Source organism: Rhinopithecus roxellana, chromosome 7 (assembly GCF_007565055.1).
Source record: "Rhinopithecus roxellana isolate Shanxi Qingling chromosome 7, ASM756505v1, whole genome shotgun sequence".
Classification (NCBI taxonomy): Eukaryota; Metazoa; Chordata; class Mammalia; order Primates; family Cercopithecidae; genus Rhinopithecus; species Rhinopithecus roxellana.
In genome coordinates, this window is record NC_044555.1 from 54,477,822 (window position 1) to 54,497,548 (window position 19,727).

At 39.5% G+C, this 19,727-nt stretch overlaps 1 protein-coding gene across 1 annotated transcript; it reads left to right on the forward strand.

Moving 5' to 3' along the window:
* Nucleotides 1-11,120: 11,120 nt before the first annotated feature.
* LOC104681086 (putative G antigen family E member 3) lies at nucleotides 11,121-14,786 on the forward strand. The gene is made up of 5 exons (XM_010387281.2): nucleotides 11,121-11,392; nucleotides 12,048-12,139; nucleotides 12,448-12,556; nucleotides 13,296-13,421; nucleotides 14,667-14,786. Exons 1-5 carry the CDS (start codon nucleotides 11,341-11,343, stop codon nucleotides 14,681-14,683), a joined length of 396 nt encoding a protein of 131 aa, XP_010385583.1. The 5' UTR covers nucleotides 11,121-11,340; the 3' UTR covers nucleotides 14,684-14,786.
* The last annotated feature ends 4,941 nt before the right edge of the window (nucleotides 14,787-19,727 follow it).

Sequence of the window (19,727 nt, forward strand, 5' to 3'; positions counted from 1 at the left end):
GTATGTAGTGTTTATATTATCATTTGTTTCAAGAAATTTCTAAATTTCCTCCTTAGCTTCTTCTATGACCTATTAATCATTCAGGAGCAGATTGTTGAGTTTTCATGTATTTGTATCGTTCCCAAAATTCCTCGTTATTAATTTCAAGTTTTTTTCATTCTGGTCTGGAAAGACTCTTGATATTTCAATTTTTACACTTTTACACTGTTGGTGGGATTGTAAACTAGTTCAACCATTATGGAAAACAGTATGGCAATTCCTCAAGGATCTAGAACTAGATGTACCATATGACCCAGCCATCCCACTACTGGGTATATACCCAAAGGATTATAAATTATTCTACTACAAAGACACATGCACACGTCTGTTTATTGCAGCACTATTCACAATAGCAAAGACTTGGAATCAACCCAAATGTCCATCTGTGACAGACTGGATTAAGAAAATGTGGCACATATACACCATGGAATACTATGCAGCCATAAAAAAGGATGAGTTTGCGTCCTTTGTAGGGACATGCATGCAGATGGAAACCATTATTCTTAGCAAACTATCACAAGAAGAGATAACCAAACACCGCATGTTCTCACTCATAGGTGGGAACTGAACAATGAGATGACTTGGACCCGGAAGGGGAACATCACACACCAGGGCCTATCATGGGGAGCGGGGAGGGGGGAGGGATTGCATTGGGGAGTTATACATGATATAAATGATGAATTGATGGGTGCTGACGAGTTGATGGGTGCAGCACACCAACATGGCACAAATATACATATGTAACAAACCTGCACGTTATGCACATGTACCCTAGAACTTAAAGTATAATAAAAAAAAGAAAAAAAAAGAAAAAAAAAGTAAATAAATAAAAATTAAAAAAAAAAATTTGTATGACCTAATATGTGGTCTGTCCTTGAGAATGATCTATGGACTGAGGAAAAGAATGTGTGTTCTCTAGTCATTGGATGAAATGTTCTGTGAATATCTCTTAGGTCCATTTGCTCTATAGTGCAGATAGTCTATTTTTGTTGTTGTTGTTGTTGAGTTTCTGTCTGGAAGATCTGTCCAATATTGAATGTGGGGTGCTAAAATCTCCATCCATTATTGTATTGGGGCCTATCTCTCTCTCTTTCTTTTTTTTTTTTTTTTATTATACTTTCAGTTCTAGGGTACATGTGCATAATGTGCAGGTTTGTTACATATGTATACTTGTGCCATGTTGGTGTGCTGCACCCATCAACTCGTCAGCACCCATCTATTCGTCATTTACATCAGGTATAACTCCCAATGCAATCCCTCCCCCTCCCCCCTCCCCGTGATAGGCCCCGGTGTGTGATTTTCCCCTTCCCGAGTCCAAGTGATCTCATTGTCCGGTTCCCACCTATGAGTGACAATGTGTGGTGTTTGGTTTTCTGTTCTTGCGATAGTTTGCTGAGAATGATGGTTTCCAGCTGCATCCATGTCCCTACAAAGGACACAAACTCATCCTTTTTTATGGCTGCATAGTATTCCATGGTGTATATGTGCCACATTTTCTTAATCCAGTCTGTCACAGATGGACATTTGGGTTGATTCCAAGTCTTTGCTATTGTGAATAGTGCCGCAATAAACATAAGTGTGCATGTGTCTTTAGCGCAGCATGATTTATAATCCTTTGGGTATATACCCAGTAGTGGGATGGCTGGGTCATATGGGACTTCTAGTTCTAGATCCTTGAGGAATCGCCATACTGTTTTCCATAATGGTTGAACTAGTTTACAATCCCACCAACAGTGTAAAAGTGTTCCTATTTCTCCACATCCTCTCCAGCACCTGTTGTTTCCTGATTTTTTAATGATTGCCATTCTAACTGGTGTGAGATGGTATCTCATTGTGGTTTTGATTTGCATTTCTCTGATGGCCAGTGATGATGAGCATTTTTTCATGTGTCTGTTGGCTGTATGAATGTCTTCTTTTGAGAAATGTCTGTTCATATAATTTGCCCAGTTTTTGATGGGGTTGTTTGTTTTTTTCACGTAAATTTGTTTGAGTTCTTTGTAGGTTCTGGATATTAGCCCTTTGTCAGATGAGTAGATTGCAAAAATTTTCTCCCATTCTTTAGGGTGCCTATTCACTCTGATGGTAGTTTCTTTTGCTGTGCAGAAGCTCTTTAGTTAATGAGATCCCATTTGTCAATTTTGGCTTTTGTTGCCATTGCTTTTGGTGTTTTAGACATGAAGTCCTTGCCCATGCCTATGTCCTGAATGGTATTACCTAGATTTTCTTCTAGAATTTTTATGGTTTTAGGTCTAACATTTAAGTCTCTAATCCATCTTGAATTAATTTTCGTATAAGGAGTAAGGAAAGGATCCAGTTTCAGCTTTCTAGTTATGGCTAGCCAATTTTCCCAGCACCATTTATTAAATAGGGAATCCTTTCCCCATTTCTTACTTTTCTCAGGTTTATCAAAGATCAGATGGCTGTAGATGTGTGGTATTATTTCTGAGGACTCTGTTCTGTTCCATTGGTCTATATCTCTGTTTTGGTACCGTACCATGCTGTTTTGGTTACTGTAGCCCTGTAGTATAGTTTGAACTCAGGTAGCGTGATGCCTCCAGCTTTGTTCTTTTGACTTAGGATTGTCTTGGCAAAGCAGGCTCTTTCTTGTTTCCATATGAACTTTAAAGCAGTTTTTTCCAATTCTGTGAAGAAACTCATTGGTAGCTTGATGGGGATGGCATTGAATCTATAAATAACCTTGGGCACTATGGCCATTTTCACGATATTGATTCTTCCTATCCATGAGCATGGTATGTTCTTCCATTTGTTTGTGTCCTCTTTTATTTCACTGAGCAGTGGTTTGTAGTTCTCCTTGAAGAGGTCCTTTACATCCCTTGTAAGTTGGATTCCTAGGTATCTTATTCTCTTTGAAGCAATTGTGAATGGAAGTTCATTCCTGATTTGGCTCTCTGTTTGTCTGTTGCTGGTGTATAAGAATGCTTGTGATTTTTGCACATTAATTTTGTATCCTGAGACTTTGCTGAAGTTTCTTATCAGCTTAAGGAGATTTTGGGCTGAGACAATGGGGTTTTCTAAATATACAATCATGTCATCTGCAAACAAGGACAATTTGACTTCTTCTTTTCCTAACTGAATACCCTTTATTTCTTTCTCTTGCCTGATTGCCCTAGTTAGAACTTCCAACACTATGTAGAATAGGAGTGGTGAGAGAGGGCATCTCTGTCTTGTGCCAGTTTTCAAAGGGAATGCTTCCAGTTTTTGCCCATTTAGTATGATATTGGCTGTGGGTTTGTCATAAATAGCTCTTATTATTTTGAGGTACGTTCCATCAATACCGAATTTATTGAGCGTTTTTAGCATGAAGGGCTGTTGAGTTTTGTCAAAGGCCTTTTCTGCATCTATTGAGATAATCATGTGGTTCTTGTCTTTGGTTCTGTTTATATGCTGGATTACATTTATTGATTTGCATATGTTGAACCAGCCTTGCATCCCAGGGATGAAGTCCACTTGATCATGGTGGATAAGCTTTTTGATGTGCTGCTGAATCCGGTTTGCCAGTATTTTATTGAGGATTTTTGCATTGATGTTCATCAGGGATATTGGTCTAAAATCCTCTTTTTTTGTTGTGTCTCTGCCAGGCTTTGGTATCAGGATGATGTTGGCCTCATAAAATGAGTTAGGGAGGATTCCCTCTTTTTCTATTGATTGGAATAGTTTCAGAAGGAATGGTAGCAGCTCCTCCTTGTCCCTCTGGTAGAATTCAGCTGTGAATCCGTCTGGTCCTGGACTTTTTTTGGTTGGTAGGCTGTTAATTATTGCCTCAATTTCAGAGCCTGCTATTGGTGTATTCAGGGATTCAGCTTCTTCCTGGTTTAGTCTTGGGAGAGTGTAAGTGTCCAGGAAATTATCCATTTCTTCTAGATTTTCTAGTTGATTTTCATAGAGGTGTTTATAGTATTCTCTGATGGTAGTTGTATTTCTGTGGGGTCGGTGGTGCTATCCCCTTTATCATTTTTTATTGCATCTATTTGATTCTTCTCTCTTTTCTTCTTTATTAGTCTTGCTAGCGGTCTATCAATTTTGTTGATCTTTTCAAAAAGCCAACTCCTGGATTTATAGATTTTTTGGAGGGTTTTTGTGTCTCTATCTCCTTCAGTTCTGCTCTGATCTTAGTTATTTCTTGCCTTCTGCTAGCTTTTGAATGTGTTTGCTGTTGCTTCTCTAGTTCTTTTAATTGTGATGTTAGAGTGTCAATTTTAGATCTCTCCAGCTTTCTCTTGTGGGCATTTAGTGCTATAAATTTCCCTCTACACACTGCTTTAAATGTGTCCCAGAGATTCTGGTGTGTTGTAACTTTGTTCTCACTGGTTTCAAAGAACATCTTTATTTCTGCCTTCATTTCGTTATGTACCTAGTAGTCATTCAGGGGCAGGTTATTCAGTTTCCATGTGGTTGAGTGGCTTTGATTGAGTTTGTTAGTCCTGATTTCTCGTTTGATTCCACTGTGGTCTGACAGACAGTTTGTTATAATTTCTGTTTTTGTACATTAGCTGAGGAGTGGTTTACTTCCAATGATGTGGTCAATTTTGGAATAAGTGTGATGTGGTGCTGAGAAGAATGTATATCCTGTTGATTTGGGCTGGAGAGTTCTGTAGATGTCTATTAGGTCTGCTTGCTGCAGAGATGAGTTCAATTCCTGGATATCCTTGTTAACTTTCTGTCTCGTTGATCTGTCTAATGTTGACAGTGGGGTGTTGAAGTCTCCCATTATTATTGTATGGGAGTCTAAGTCCCTTTGTAAGTCTCTAAGGACTTGCTTTATGAATCTGGGTGCTCCTGTATTGGGTGCATATATATTTAGGATAGTTAGCTCTTCCTGTTGAATTGATCACTTTACCATTATGTAATGGTCTTGTCTCTTTTGATGCTTGATGGTTTAAAGTCTGTTTTATCAGAGACTAGTATTGCAAACTCAGCTGTTTTTTTGCTCTGCATTTGCTTGGTATATCTTCCTCCATCCCTTTATTTTGAGCCTATGTATGTCTCTGCATGTGAGATGGGTCTCCTGAATACAGCAGACTGATGGGTCTTGACTCTTTATCCAGTTTGCCAGTCTTGGTCTTTTAGTTGGAGCATTTAGTCCATTTACATTTAAGGTTAATATTGTTATGTGTGAACTTGTTCCTGCCATTATGATATTAACTGGTTATTTTGCTCGTTAGTTGATGCAGTTTCTTCCTAGCCTCGATGGGCTTTACATTTTGGCATGTTTTTGCAATGACTGGTACCGGTTGTTCCTTTCTATGTTTAGGGCTTCCTTTAGGATCCCTTGTAGGGCAGGCCTAGTGGTGACAAAATCTCTAAGCATTTGCTTATCTGTAAATGATTTTATTTTTCCTTCACTTATGAAACTTAGTTTGGCTGGATATGAAATTCTGGGTTGAAAATTCTTTTCTAAGAATGTTGAATATTGGCCCCCACTCTCTTCTGGCTTGTAGAGTTTCTCCCGAGAGATCTGCTGTTAGTCTGATGGGCTTCCCTTTGTGGGTAACCCGACCTTTCTCTCTGGCTGCCCTTAACATTTTTTCCTTCATTTCAACTTTGGTGAATCTGGCAATTATGTGTCTTGGAGTTGCTCTTCTGGAGGAGTATCTTTGTGGCGTTCTCTGTATTTCCTGAATTTGAATGTTGGCCTGCCCTACTAGTTTGGGGAAGTTCTCCTGGATGATATCCTGAAGAGTGTTTTCCAACTTGGTTCCATTTTCTCCCTCATTTTCAGGGTCCCCAATCAGACGTAGATTTGGTCTTTTTACATAATCCCCTACTTCTTGCAGGCTTTGTTCTTTTCTTTTTCTTCTTTTTTCTTTAGAGTTCTCTTCTTGCTTCATTTCATTCAGTTGATCCTCAATCGCTGATACTCTTTCTTCCAGTTGATCGAGTCAGTTACTGAAGCTTGTGCATTTGTCGCGTATTTCTTTTGTCATGGTTTTCATCTCTGTCAGTTCATTTATGGCCTTCTCTGCATTAGTTCTTCTGGTTATCAATTCTTCCACTCTTTTTTCAAGATTTTTAGTTTCTTTGCACTGGGTACATAATTCCTCCTTAGCTCTGAGAAGATTGATGGACTGAAGCCCTCTTCTCTCTTCTTGTCAAAGTCATTCTCCGTGCAGCTTTGATCCATTGCTGGCGATGAGCTGCGTTCCTTTGGAGGGGGAGATGCACTCTTATTCTTTGAATTTCCAGCTTTTCTGCCCTGCTTTTTCCCCATCTTTGTGGTTTTATCTGCCTCTGGTCATTGATGATGGTGACGTACTGACGGGGTTTTCGTGTGGGTGTCCTTCCTATTTGTTAGTTTTCCTTCTAACAGTCAGGACCCTCAGCTGTAGGTCTGTTGGAGATTGGTTGAGGTCCACTGCAGACCCTTTTTTGCCTCGGTTTCAGCAGCAGAGGCTGCAGAAGATAGAATACTGCTGAAGAGCGAGTGTACCCGTCTGATTCTTGCTTTGGAAGCTTCCTCTCAGGAGTGTACTCCACCGTGTGAGGTGTGGGGTGTCGATCTGCCCCTAGTGCAGGATATCTCCCAGTTAGGCTACTCAGGGGTCAGGGACCCACTTGAGCAGGCAGTCTGTCCGTTCTCAGATCTCAACCTCCGTGTTGGGAGATCCACTGCTCTCTTCAAACTGTCAGACAGAGTCATTTGCGTCTGCAGAGGTTTCTGCTGCTTTGTTGTTGTTGTTGTTGTTGTTTAGCTGTGCCCTGTCCCCAGAGGCAGAGTCTACAGAGGCTGGCAGGCCTCCTTGGGCTGCTGTGAGCTCCACCCAGTTTGATCTTCCCAAGGCTTTGTTTACCTACTTAAGCCTCAGCAATGGTGGGCGCCCCTCCCCCAGCCTGGCTGCTGCCTTGCAGTTAGATCGCAGACTGCTGTGCTAGCAATGAGGGAGGCTCCATGGGCGTGGGACCCTCCCGGCCAGGTGTGGGATATAATCTCCTGGTGTGCCTGTTTGCTTGAAGCACACTATTGGGGTGGGAGTTACTCGATTTTCCAGGTGTTGTTTGTCTCAGTTCCCCTGGCTAGGAAAAGGGATTCCCTTCCCCCTTGTGCTTCCCAGGTGAGGCGATGCCTTGCCCTGCTTCAGCTCTCGCTGGTCGGGCTGCAACAGCTGACCAGCACCAATTGTCCAGCACTCCCTAGTGAGATAAACCCAAAACCTCAGCTCAAAATGCAGAAATCACCTGTCTTCTGTGTCACTGGCTCTGGGAGCTGGAGACTGGAGCTGTTCCTATTCAGCCATCTTGCTCCCTCTGCCCTATCTCTCTCTTTAGTTCTAATGGTATCTGTTTTATATATCTGAGTGCTCTAGTGTTGGGTGCATATATATTTAAAATTGTTATATGTTTTTGATGAATTGACCCCTTTGTTAATATATAGTGACATTTGTGTCTCCTCTCATAGTTTTTGTTTTGAAATCTATTTTTTGTTTACTCTTTAAAAATCTTCTATATTTAGTTCAGGCATACATGTGGTGCAGGTTTGTTATACAAGTGAACTTGTGTCATGGGGGTTTGTTGTACAGATTATTTTGTCACCCAGGTATTAAGCCTGGTACTCATGAGCTATTTTTCCTGATCCTCTCCCTCCTCCCAACCTCCACTGTTTGGTAGACCCCGGTGTCTGTTGTTCTCCTGTGTGTGTCCATTTTTTCTCATTTTTAGCTCCCACTTATAAGTGAGAACATGCAGTATTTAGTTTTCTTTTCGTGCATTACTTTGCTAAGTATAATGACTTCCAGCTCCGTCTATGTTCCAGCAATGGATATAATGTCATTTGTTTTTATGGCTGCATACTATTCCATGGTATATATGTACTACATTTTCTTTATCCAATCTACCATTGATGGGTTTTTAGGTTGAGTCCATGTCTTTGGTATTGTGAATAGTGCTGCAGTGAACATACACATATACACATGCATGTGTCTTTATGATAGGACAATTTATATTTCTTTGGCTGTATACCCAGTAATGGGATTGCTGGATCAAATGGTAATTCTAGTTTTGGGTCTTTGGGGAATTGACACACTGTTTCTCATGATTGTTGAACTAATTTACATTTCCACCAACAGTGAATACGTGTTTCTTTCTCTCCACAACATCACCAGCATCTTTTTTTTTTTTTTCTTTTTAATAATAACCATTCTGACTCATGTGAGCTGATATCTCCTTGTAGTTTGAATTGCATTTCTCTAATGATCAGTGACATTGAGTTTTATTTCATATGCTTGTTGGCCACATGTATGTCTTCCTTTGAAAGTGTCTGTTCATATCCTTGGCCCACTTTTTAATGGCTTTTGTTTCGTTTTGTTTTGTTTTTAGACAGAGTCTCAGCCTGTTGCCCAGGCTGGAGTGCAGTGGTATGATCTCCACTCACTGTAACCTCCGCCTCACGGGTTCAAGTGATTCTCCTGCCTCAGCCACCCTAGTAGCTGGGATTACAGGTGTGCACCACCACACCCAGCTAATTTTTATATTTTTGGTAGAGACGGGGTTTTGTCATATTGGCCAGCCTCTTCTTGAACTCCTGGCCTCAAGTGATCTGCCCGCCTCAGCCTCCCAAAGTGTTGGGATTACAGTGATGAGGCACCGTGCCTGGAGTGTCTTTTTTTTTTTTTTTTTTTTTTTTTTTTTAAATTTCTTTAAGTTCCTTATAGATGCTTGAAACTAGACCTTAGATGCATAGTTTGCAAAAATATTCTCCCATTCTGTGTGTTGTGTGTTCACTCTGTGGATAGTTTCCTTGCTGTGCAGAAGCTCTATAGTTTAATTAGATCCCATTTGTCAATTTTTGCTTTTGTTGGAATGGCTTTTGGCATCTTTGTTATGAAATCTTTGCCCATTCCTATGTCTAGAATGATGTTGCCTAGGTCGTCTTCCAGGATTTTTATAGTTTTAGGTTTTACACTTAAGTTCTTAATCCATCTTTAGTTAATTTTTGTATAAGTGATCCAGTTTCAATCCTTTGCATAAGCTAGCCAGTTATCCTGGCACCATTTATTGAATAGGGAATACTTTCTATATTGCTTGCTTTTGTTGAGTTTGTTGAAGATCAGATGGTAATAGGTGTAAGGTGTGCAGCATTATTTCCGGACTGTGTATTCTATTTGATTGGTTCATGTGACTGTTTTGGTACCAGTACAATGCTGTTTTGGTTACCGTGGCCTTGTATTATAGTTTGAAGTCAGGTAATATGATGCCTCTGGCTTCATTCTTTTTGCTTAGGATTGCCTTGGCTATTCGGGCTCTTTTTTGGTTCCATATGAATTTTGAAGTCTTTTTTTTTTTTTTTTTTTTTTTTTCTAATTCCATGAAGAGTGTCTTTGGTAGTTTAACAGGAATATCGTTGAATCTCTAAATTGCAGTTTGGCCATTTTGACAACATTGCTTCTTCCTGTTCATGAGCATAGAATGTTTTTCCATTTTATTTTGCTATCTCTGATTTTTTTAAACAGTGTTTTGTAGTTGTCATAGTAGAGACTTTTCTCCTCCCTAGTTAGCTGCATTCCTAGGTATTTTATTGTTTCTGTGGCAATTGTGAATGGGATTGTGTTCCTGATTTGGCTCTGACTTTGAAGGTTGTTGGTGTATAGAAATGCTCCTGGTTTTTGTACATTAATTTTGTATCCTGAAACTTTCCTGAAGTTGTTTATAAGAACACGATCTTTTGGGCAGAGAGTCTGGGATTTTCTAGGTGTAGAGTCATACTGTTTGCAAACAGAGATTGTTTGACTTCTATGAAAAACATAGTGCAGTGAAAGCAAACCACTGTCAGCAATGGAATAGAACAATAAAAATGCCCAATAATAAATTTAATTTGAATGTTAAGAACTAATATGAAGCAAATAACACAATCATTGTGAGGGATACATTAAAAGACTTGAGGAAATGAGCAGTGGCTTTTTCTTGGATAGAGAAATTCTAAAATAGAAAGATAGATATTGTCCCTAAGTTAAGATGTAATTTAAAAATAACAACTAGTGTCTCAATAGGAATATTTTAGCACCTGATCAAATTATTCTGAAGTTCATCTGAAAGACAAACGTGTCAGAATAGACAGAAAAGGAGAAAGCAATGAGGGAAGGCAAGCATTATTTCACATTTCAAATATAATTAAGCTACAGCAATTAAAATAGTATAGTAGTGGCACAGGTATAAACAACTCAGTGGAAGAAAATTAAAAGAAGAGAGTTACATACAAAATTGAGTGGGGATGTAGGTGATGATAAAAGAGACAATTCAAAACAGTGGGTGAAACAGGGATTCAACAAATAGCGTAGAGTCCCTACCACTTAATTTTGTTCAGATGTATCAATGATTTTTTTTTTTTTTTTTTTTTGAGACAGAGTCTCACTCTGTTGCCCAGGCTGGAGTGCAGTGGCATGATCTCGGCTCACTGCAACTTCCGCCTCCTGGGTTCGAGCAATTCTCCAGCCTCAGCCTCCCGAGTAGCTGGGACTACAGGCGCGTGCCAACACGCCTGGCTAATTTTTTGAATTTTTAGTAGAGATGGGGTTTCATCAAGTTAGCCAGGATGGTCTCGACCTCCTGACCTCGTGATCTGCCCACCTTGGCCTCCTAAAGTGCTGGTATTACAGGCGTGAGCCACCACGCCTGGCCGGGATTAATGATTTTGAATGTACAATCATGGAACAAAAACTATGAATGTCTTATCGTACTGGAGTGGGTAAGATCATTGCAAGCATGACAGCAAACTCGTGAAGGCGCAAGAAAATTATTTATGAAAGCAGATATAAAATGGGTATTAACATATTTAATATTTATTTATATGATGGTGAATTTATCTGAAACACATTGTTCCCTTAGAGTAACCTGCAGCTCATATTCTCCAACGCCATTGGAAGTGAAAGAAAGGCTGGGCAGGAGAAAAAGAAAAGTGTTTTGTAAGTTCATTTTCGTTGTCAGGATAGCTTGTGGTTTAGGTTCTCCACAGAGGCAAGAAAACTTTCGTCACATAGCAAATGCCCCACCGAGTGCACATGCTGCACAGACCCGTTGCTGTGCATGTTGTTGCGCATGCGCTTTCCTGCCCACCTTCTGCCCATCTTCTGTCCACGCAGAGCTCTGCAGGGAGAGGTTGTGGCTTCATTCTTTCCGCCATCTTTATTCTTTCTCACTGACCGAGACTCAGCCGGTAGGTCCTCAGAGCGGTCTTCCTGGGAATTAGTTGTGAGTGAATGTGTGGAGGAGCCAGCGTTAGGACGGGTCCCATGGCAGGGTCCGTGGCTTCGAGGGAAAAGGGCCTCGTGGTCCGGCTTCTCCCAGGTCACGATGCAGGTGCCATTGGCCGGTAATCGTGGCTGGGCTGGAACGAAGGAGGAAGGTGGGCCGTGGAGGGGGTAGATCACGTGAAGATGGGGCGAATGCTGGGGGTGCTGTTAGAGGTGTCTGAGTCCCGAAAACGCCTGAAACTCTCTGAGGGAGGACAGTTTCTGGACTGGGAACGCTGTAGGGTGGTGACTGCGGCCCCGAGGTCTGTAGAGTGCCTGGCAAAGATGTCCCGTGAGGAACATAACCTTCACTCTGTGTCACAACTTCTCACCTCCGCCATGTACCTCATGGGAAGGAATGGGCGAGGCTGTGCGTTCCAACAAAACTTCATTTTTCGCGGGGTGGGGAGGAGGTGGTGGTGGCCCTAGTATATCAGTGGGACGAAAGCAGCAGTCACTTCAGTTTCAATTCTCTGCCCGTTATTTCCCTAAATGTCTACATGATGGAGAGTCTAATTGTGAAGGCAACATTCAGAAAAGTCCTCTGTGTTTTGCTATGGCGTTAAGGTGATTTCTATGCCTCTTCGGCTATGACACAAACAAATCTGTCCTTAGTTTGATTGGAAAGCATGAGTACTTATTGCTCTGTGACTTATTTTGACAATATTTTTTAAATTAAAAAAATACAAATCACCATTTTGCCATGGAATGTTCATATATATAGCTAAGTTCTTACACAGTTTTTCCAAATAAATATTTTATTTTCAGTGGGAAATATGAGTGAGCATGTAAGAACAAGATCTCAATCCTCAGAAAGAGGAAATGATCGGGAGTCTTCACAGCCAGTTGGATCTGTGATTGTGAGTCCTTTAACATTTGATGTTTTCTATTAACACAATTTATTTTAAAAAATATTTTTGAGCGAGTGTACCTGCACTGACACAGGTGTTCCATGTTAATAAAAAATGATGATGGCATCTCATGAAGGCAACTTTGGTTCAGGAATATTATATTCTGGTGTTGCCTGTGTGGATATGGACATTTTACTCTCTCTCTCTCTATATATATATCTATTGGAAAATGTCTTTAGATTTATTATTTGATGCACATATGCATTTGTGTGTTTATATTGTTGACTTTTTATTCGCACACACACTTACACCTTTAGGTCCAGCAGCCCACTGAGGAAAAACGTCAAGAAGAGGAAGCACCAACTGAAAATCAGGGTATTGCATCTAGTGGGGAGATGGAAAATGAAGGAGCACCTGCTGTTCAAGGTGAAGGGAGAGTGGAGAATAATGCTTGTGGGTGGTGGAGGTATATTTATGCATTATATTTTATGACATACCAGTAACAGGAGGCCAGAAAACATTAGGAAGGAATCTTAAACATTTCCTGCTGCTGCTGTGGGGAGGGGTGAGACAAGGACACATAAAAGCCACAAAACTTTCCTACCATTTTGATGGAGGCTTTTTATTGATTGGGTATTTGCATAGTTGCTGTAAACCTTTGAGTGTTTTCCAGAGCTCCTGTATGGTTTGTTCAGCCAGTTTCTGTTTTTTGTTTTGTTTTGTTTTATGTTTCTGTGGAAAAATGGCAGCTTGCAGCTTCCTAGTCTGCCATCTGCTGACATCTCATGTATTTTTTTAAGATACTTTTTAACACACATTTATTAATGCTTCCTTATGCTATGTAATGCTAAGTGCTGGAGATGTCAGTGCCAAATTTTTGCCTAAAGCTCATAGTCTAGTTAGACTGACTCAAACAAGTCACTTAGTGAATGTGATCAGAATAAGAACAAATGACTACAAAAGCTACAAGTAAGTTGTCTAAGGCCAACCTTGGGAAAGGAAAGGGCAGTGTTTGACCATCTCTGCTTTCCTGTTTTTCTGGCAATAGACTCCTGAAATAATTAGCCTACAGGTTTTTATTTCACAATGATGAGGGAATAAATATTATTTCCTCATTCATAGTTCATATTTTAATTCGTGGATTGATGACCTTTTTATTTTTAAGGGCCTGATTTGGAAGCTTTTCAACAGGAATTTGCTCTGCTTAAGATAGAGGATGAGCCTGGAGGTGGTTCTGATATCAGGGAGGGGACTCTGCCCACTATTGATCCCACTAAAGTGCTGGAAACAGGTATGTTATTCAATAAGATGCAAACTATAGGGCTTCTATTTTAATAATATTGTATTTTTTGTGACACAGAGGCAAAATTACTGCTACTTTAATATCATACTTCACATCTAAAGATTCTTTGAAGGTAGTTCAGACCCCAGATGGCTGCCTTACACACTATCAGAGATAGAGGGCCAGGTTTGGTGGCTAATGCTTTCAATCCCCGCACTTTGGGAGACCGAGGCAGAAAGATCACTTGAGGCCAGGACTTCAAGAGACAGAGAAAAATTGGGTCAAAGCTAACTGAATTACGATATTAAAAGTATGAAACATGCTAAGAGAGTAGATTTTGAGTGTCTTCACAGCTATGTGAAGTAATGCATATATTAATTAGCTTGATTGAGCCATTTTACAATGTATATATATTTTAAAACATCATGTTGTATGTGATAAATATATACGATCTCATGTGTCATTTTTAAAAGAAAGATATGAAAAGGTTTTCTAACTTTTGAATGTAAGTCATTTAACCAACAGCCAATAATTTTCAGATGTTTTTACAGACAACTGTTTTTAACAAATACGTAACATGTTTATAATAAGTACCAGTTTATATTGTAATGTTAATTGTGATGGTAATGGCTTAAAGCTAGCGTGGTGGTTTTCAGTTTACTGTATAAACTGAAATGCTTTTAAGCATGTTGAGAGGCAGGAGTACCCATGAAAATAGTGACAAATATTCACTACTTAAAGAACTACATAATGTCTAAACTAGTCCAAAGTAACATTTTTATACTTTTTCACAAGATGCACAAAAGCAATACTGACTTTTCTATTTCCTGCAATTAGGCAGTTCTAAGCATATTCTATATTCAGTGTTATTTCATATCAAAATATTTAAATGATACTTTAAAAATACGTTTTTTTCTTAGGTTTTTGTTTGGTTGACTTTTTACTAAAAGTATAGGCATATTTTTGCTTTCCACTTACACATATAAAACAGATTCACTTGATTTAATTCATTCTGTACTCGAGCAGTCTCTGTTTTCCTTATTCTACTAGAAAAAAATGGCATGAATTAAAAATATTCTTAATATGCCTGGAAGTCTACCATCAAAGTTTATTCAGAGGCTAACTGGATGTAAGCTAAAGGGATACCCTCAGGGTTCTGATTTTAGTTAATCAACATTGTAGTTGTATAAATCTAGTGTCATCTAAATAAAAATCTGCTGAGTAATGTCTCCTAATTTTATATTTGTATTATAGGTGAAAGGCAATTATAGGTTTAAACCAAGATAAATGAAGACTGAAACCAAGAATATTGTTCTTATGCTGGAAATTTGACTGCTAAACATTCTCTTAATAAAGTTTTACAGTTTTCTGCAATGACTTCTTGTACTTTTTTGTTAAATTTATTTCTAGATTTTTTTTTTCATTATACTTTAAGTTCTAGGGTACATGTGCATAACATGCAGGTTTGTTACATATGTATACTTGTGCCATGTTGGTGTGCTGCACCCATCAACTCGTCAGCACCCATCAACTCGTCATTTACATCAGGTATAACTCCCAATGCAATCCCTCCCCCCTTCACCCTCCCCCCTCCCCGTGATAGGCCCCGGTGTGTGATGTTCCCCTTCCTGAGTCCAAGTGATCTCATTGTTCAGTTTCCACCTATGAGTGAGAACATGTGGTGTTTGGTTTTCTGTTCTTGTGATAGTTTGCTGAGAATGATGGTTTCCAGCTGCATCCATGTCCATACAAAGGACTCAAACTCATCCTTTTTGATGGCTGCATAGTATTCCATGGTGTATATGTGCCACATTTTCTTAATCCAGTCTGTCACTGATGGACATTTGGGTTGATTCCAAGTCTTTGCTATTGTGAATAGTGCCGCAATGAACATACGTGTGCATGTGTCTTTATAGCAGCATGATTTATAATCCTTTGGGTATATCCCCAGTAATGGGATGGCTGGGTCATATGGTACTTCTAGTTCTAGATCCTTGAGGAATCGCCATACTGTTTTCCATAATGGTTGAACTAGTTTGCAATCCCACCAACAGTTTAAAAGTGTTAATATTTCTCCACATCCTCTCCAGCACCTGTTGTTTCCTGACTTTTTTTTCTTTATTTTTTATTATACTTTAAGTTGTAGGGGACATGTGCACAACGTGCAGGTTTGTTACATATGTATACTTGTGCCATGTTGGTGTGCTGCACCCATCAACTCGTCAGCACCCATCAATTCATCATTTATATCATGTATAACTCCCAATGCAATCCCTCCCCCCTGCCCCCTCCCCATGATAGGCCCCAGTGTGTGACGTTCCCCTTCCCGAGTCCAAGTGATCTCATTGTTCAGTTCCCACCTATGAGTGACAACATGCGGTGTTTGGTTTTCTGTTCTTGTGATAGTTTGCTAAGAATGATGGTTTCCAGCTGCATCCATGTCCCTACAAAGGACGCAAACTCATCCTTTTTTATGGCTGCATAATATTCCATGGTGTATGTGTGCCACATTTTCTTAATCCAGTCTGTCACAGATGGACATTTGGGTTGATTCCAAGTCTTTGCTATTGTGAATAGTGCCGCAATAAACATACGTGTGCGTGTGTCTTTGTAGTAGAATAATTTATAATCCTTTGGGTATATACCCAGTAGTGGGATGGCTGGGTCATATGGTACATCTAGTTGTAGATCCTTGAGGAAACGCCATACTGTTTTCCATAATGGTTGAACTAGTTTACAATCCCACCAACAGTGTAAAAGTGTTCCTATTTCTCCACATCCTCTCCAACACCTGTTGTTTCCTGACTTTTTAATGATTGCCATTCTAACTGGTGTGAGACGGTATCTCATTGTGCTTTTGATTTGCATTTCTCTGATGGCCAGTGATGATGAGCATTTTTTCATGTGTCTGTTGTCTATATGAATGTCTTGTTTTGAGAAATGTCTGTTCATATCCTTTGCTCACTTTTTGATGGGGTTGTTTGTTTTTTTCTTGTATATTTGTTTGAGTTCTTTGTAGATTCTGGATATTAGCCCTTTGTCAGATGAGTAGATTGCAAAACTTTTCTCCCATTCTGTAGGTTGCCTGTTCACTCTGTTGGTAGTTTCTTTTGCTGTGCAGAAGCTCTTTAGTTTAATGAGATCCCATTTGTCAATTTTGGCTTTTGCTGCCGTTGCTTTTGGTGTTTTAGACATGAAGTCCTTGCCCATGCCTATGTCCTGAATGGTTCTACCTAGGTTTTCTTCTAGGGTTTTTATGGTATTAGGTCTAACATTTAAGTCTCTAATCCATCTTGAATTAATCTTCGTATAAGGAGTAAGGAAAGGATCCAGTTTCAGCTTTCTACTTATGGCTAGCCAATTTTCCCAGCACCATTTATTAAATAGGGAATCCTTTCCCCATTTCTTGTTTCTCTCAGATTTGTCAAAGATCAGATGGCTGTAGATGTGTGGTATTATTACTGAGGACTCTGTTCTGTTCCATTGGTCTATATCTCTGTTTTGGTACCAGTACCATGCTGTTTTGGTTACTGTAGCCTTGTAGTATAGTTTGAAGTCAGGTAGCGTGACGCCTCCAGCTTTGTCCTTTTGACATAGGATTGTGTTGGCAATGCGGGCTCTTTTTTGGTTCCATATGAACTTTAAAGCAGTTTTTTCCAATTTTGTGAAGAAACTCATTGGTAGCTTGATGGGGATGGCATTGAATCTATAAACAACCTTGGGCAGTATGGCCATTTTCACGATATTGATTCTTCCTATGAGGCAATAATTAACAGCCTCATAAAAAGTCCAGGACCAGATGGATTCACAGCTGAATTCTACCAGAGGTACAAGGAGGAGCTGCTACCATTCCTTCTGAAACTATTCCAATCAATTGAAAAGAGGGAATCCTCCCTAACTCATTTTATGAGTCCAACATCATCCTGATACCAAAGCCTGGCAGAGACACAACAAAAAAAGAGAATTTTAGACCAATATCCCTGATGAACATCGATGCAAAAATCCTCAATAAAATTCTGGCAAACCGGATTCAGCAGCACATCAAAAAGCTTATCCACCATGATCAAGTGGGCTTCATCCCTGGGATACAAGGCTGGTTCAACATTCGCAAATCAATAAACGTAATCCAGAATATAAACAGAACCAAAGACAAAAAACACATGATTATCTCAATAGATGCAGAAAAGGCTTTTGACAAAATTCAACAGCCCTTCATGCTAAAAACGCTCAATAAATTCGGTATTGATGGAATGTATCTCAAAATAATAAGAGCTATTTATGACAAACTCACAGCCAATATAATACCGAATGTGCAAAAACTGGAAGCATTCCCTTTGAAAACTGGCACAAGACAGGGATGCCCTCTCTCTCCACTCCTATTCGACATAGTGTTGGAAGTTCTGGCTAGGGCAATCAGGCAAGAGAAAGAAATCAAGGGTATCCACTTAGGAAAAGAAGAAGTCAAATTGTCACTGTTTGCAGATGACATGATTATATATTTAGAAAACCCCATGGTCTCACCCCAAAATCTCCTTAAGCTGATAAGCAACTTCAGCAAAGTCTCAGGATACAAAGTTAATGTGCAAAAATCACAAGCATTCTTATACACCAGTAACAGACAAACAGAGAGCCAAATCATGAATGAACTTCCATTCAAATTGCTTCAAAGAAAATAAAATACCTAGGAATCTAACTTACAAGGGATGTAAAGGACCTCTTCAAGGAGAACTACAAACCACTGCTCAGTGAAATAAAAGAGGACACAAACAAATGGAGGAACATACCATGCTCATGGATAGGTTTCCTGACTTTTTAATCATTGCCATTCTACCTGGAGTGAGATGGTATCTCATTGTGGTTTTGATTTGCATTTCTCTTATGGCCAGTGATGAAGAGCATTTTTTCATGTGTCTGTTGGGTGTATGAATGTCTTCTTTTGAGAAATGTCTGTTCATATCCTTTGCCCACTTTTTGATGGGGTTGTTTGTTTTCTTCTTGTAAATTTGCAAACCCACAGCCAATATCATACTGAATGGGCAAAAACTGGAAAAATTCCCTTTGAAATCTGGCACAGACAGGGTTGCCCTCTCTCACCACTCCTATTCAACATAGTGTTGGAAGTTCTGGCTACAGCAATCGGCAAGAGAAAGAAATCAAGGGTATTCAGTTAGGAAAAGAAGAAGTCAAATTGTCCCTATTTGCAGATGACATGATTGTGTATTTAGAAAACCCCATCGTCTCAGCCCAAAAACTCCTTAAGGTGATAAGAAACTTCAGCAAAGTCTCAGGATACAAAATTAATGTGCAAAAATCACAAGCATTCTTATACACCAGTAACAGACAAACAGAGAGCCAAATTAGGAATGAACTTCCATTTACAATTGCTTCAAAGAGAAGAAGATACCTAGGAATCCAACTTACAAGGGATGTCAAGGACCTCTGCAAGGAGAACTACAAACCACTGCTCAGTGAAATCAAAGAGGACACAAACAAATGGAAGAACATTCCATGCTCATGGATAGGAAGAATCGATATCGTGAAAATGGCCATACTGCCCAAGGTTATTTATAGATTCAATGCCATCCCCATCAAGCTACCAATGAGTTTCTTCACAGAATTGGAAAAAACTGCTTTAAAGTTCATATGGAACCAAAAAAGAGCCTGCATTGCCAAGACAATGCTAAGTCAAAAGGACAAAGCTGGAGGCGTCACGCTACCTGACTTCAAACTATACTACAAGGCTACAGTAACCAAAACAGCATGGTACTGGTGCCAAAACAGAGATATAGACCAATGGAACAGAACAGAGTCCTCAGAAGTAATGCCACACATCTACAGCCATCTGATCTTTGACAAACCTGAGAGAAACAAGAAATGGGGAAAGGACTCCCTATTTAATAAATGGTGCTGGGAAAATTGGCGAGCCATAAGTAGAAAGCTGAAACTGGATCCTTTTCTTATTCCTTATACGAAAATTAATTCAAGATGGATTAGAGACTTAAATGTTAGACCTAATACCATAAAAACCCTAGAAGAAAATCTAGGTAATACCATTCAGGACATAGGCATGGGCAAGGACTTCATGTCTAAAACACCAAAAGCAATGGCAACAAAAGCCAAAATTGACAAATGGGATCTAATTAAACTAAAACGCTTCTGCACAGCAAAAGAACCTACCATCAGAGTGAACAGGCAACCTACAGAATGGGAGAAAATTTTTGCAATCTACTCATCTGACAAAGGGCTTATATCCAGAACCTATAAGGAACTATTTCTAGATTTTTAATACTCTTGAGAATTGCATCTTTTATGAAA

Bases quoted from the DNA above. Each gene is read 5' to 3' on its own strand.
- LOC104681086 (XM_010387281.2), top strand. From the start codon at position 11,341: ATGCAGGTGCCATTGGCCGGTAATCGTGGCTGGGCTGGAACGAAGGAG. The intron at 11,393-12,047 runs GTGGGCCGTGGA...TTTTATTTTCAG, and splicing joins GGCTGGAACGAAGGAGGAAG to TGGGAAATATGAGTGAGCAT. The intron at 12,140-12,447 runs GTGAGTCCTTTA...TTACACCTTTAG, and splicing joins AGCCAGTTGGATCTGTGATT to GTCCAGCAGCCCACTGAGGA.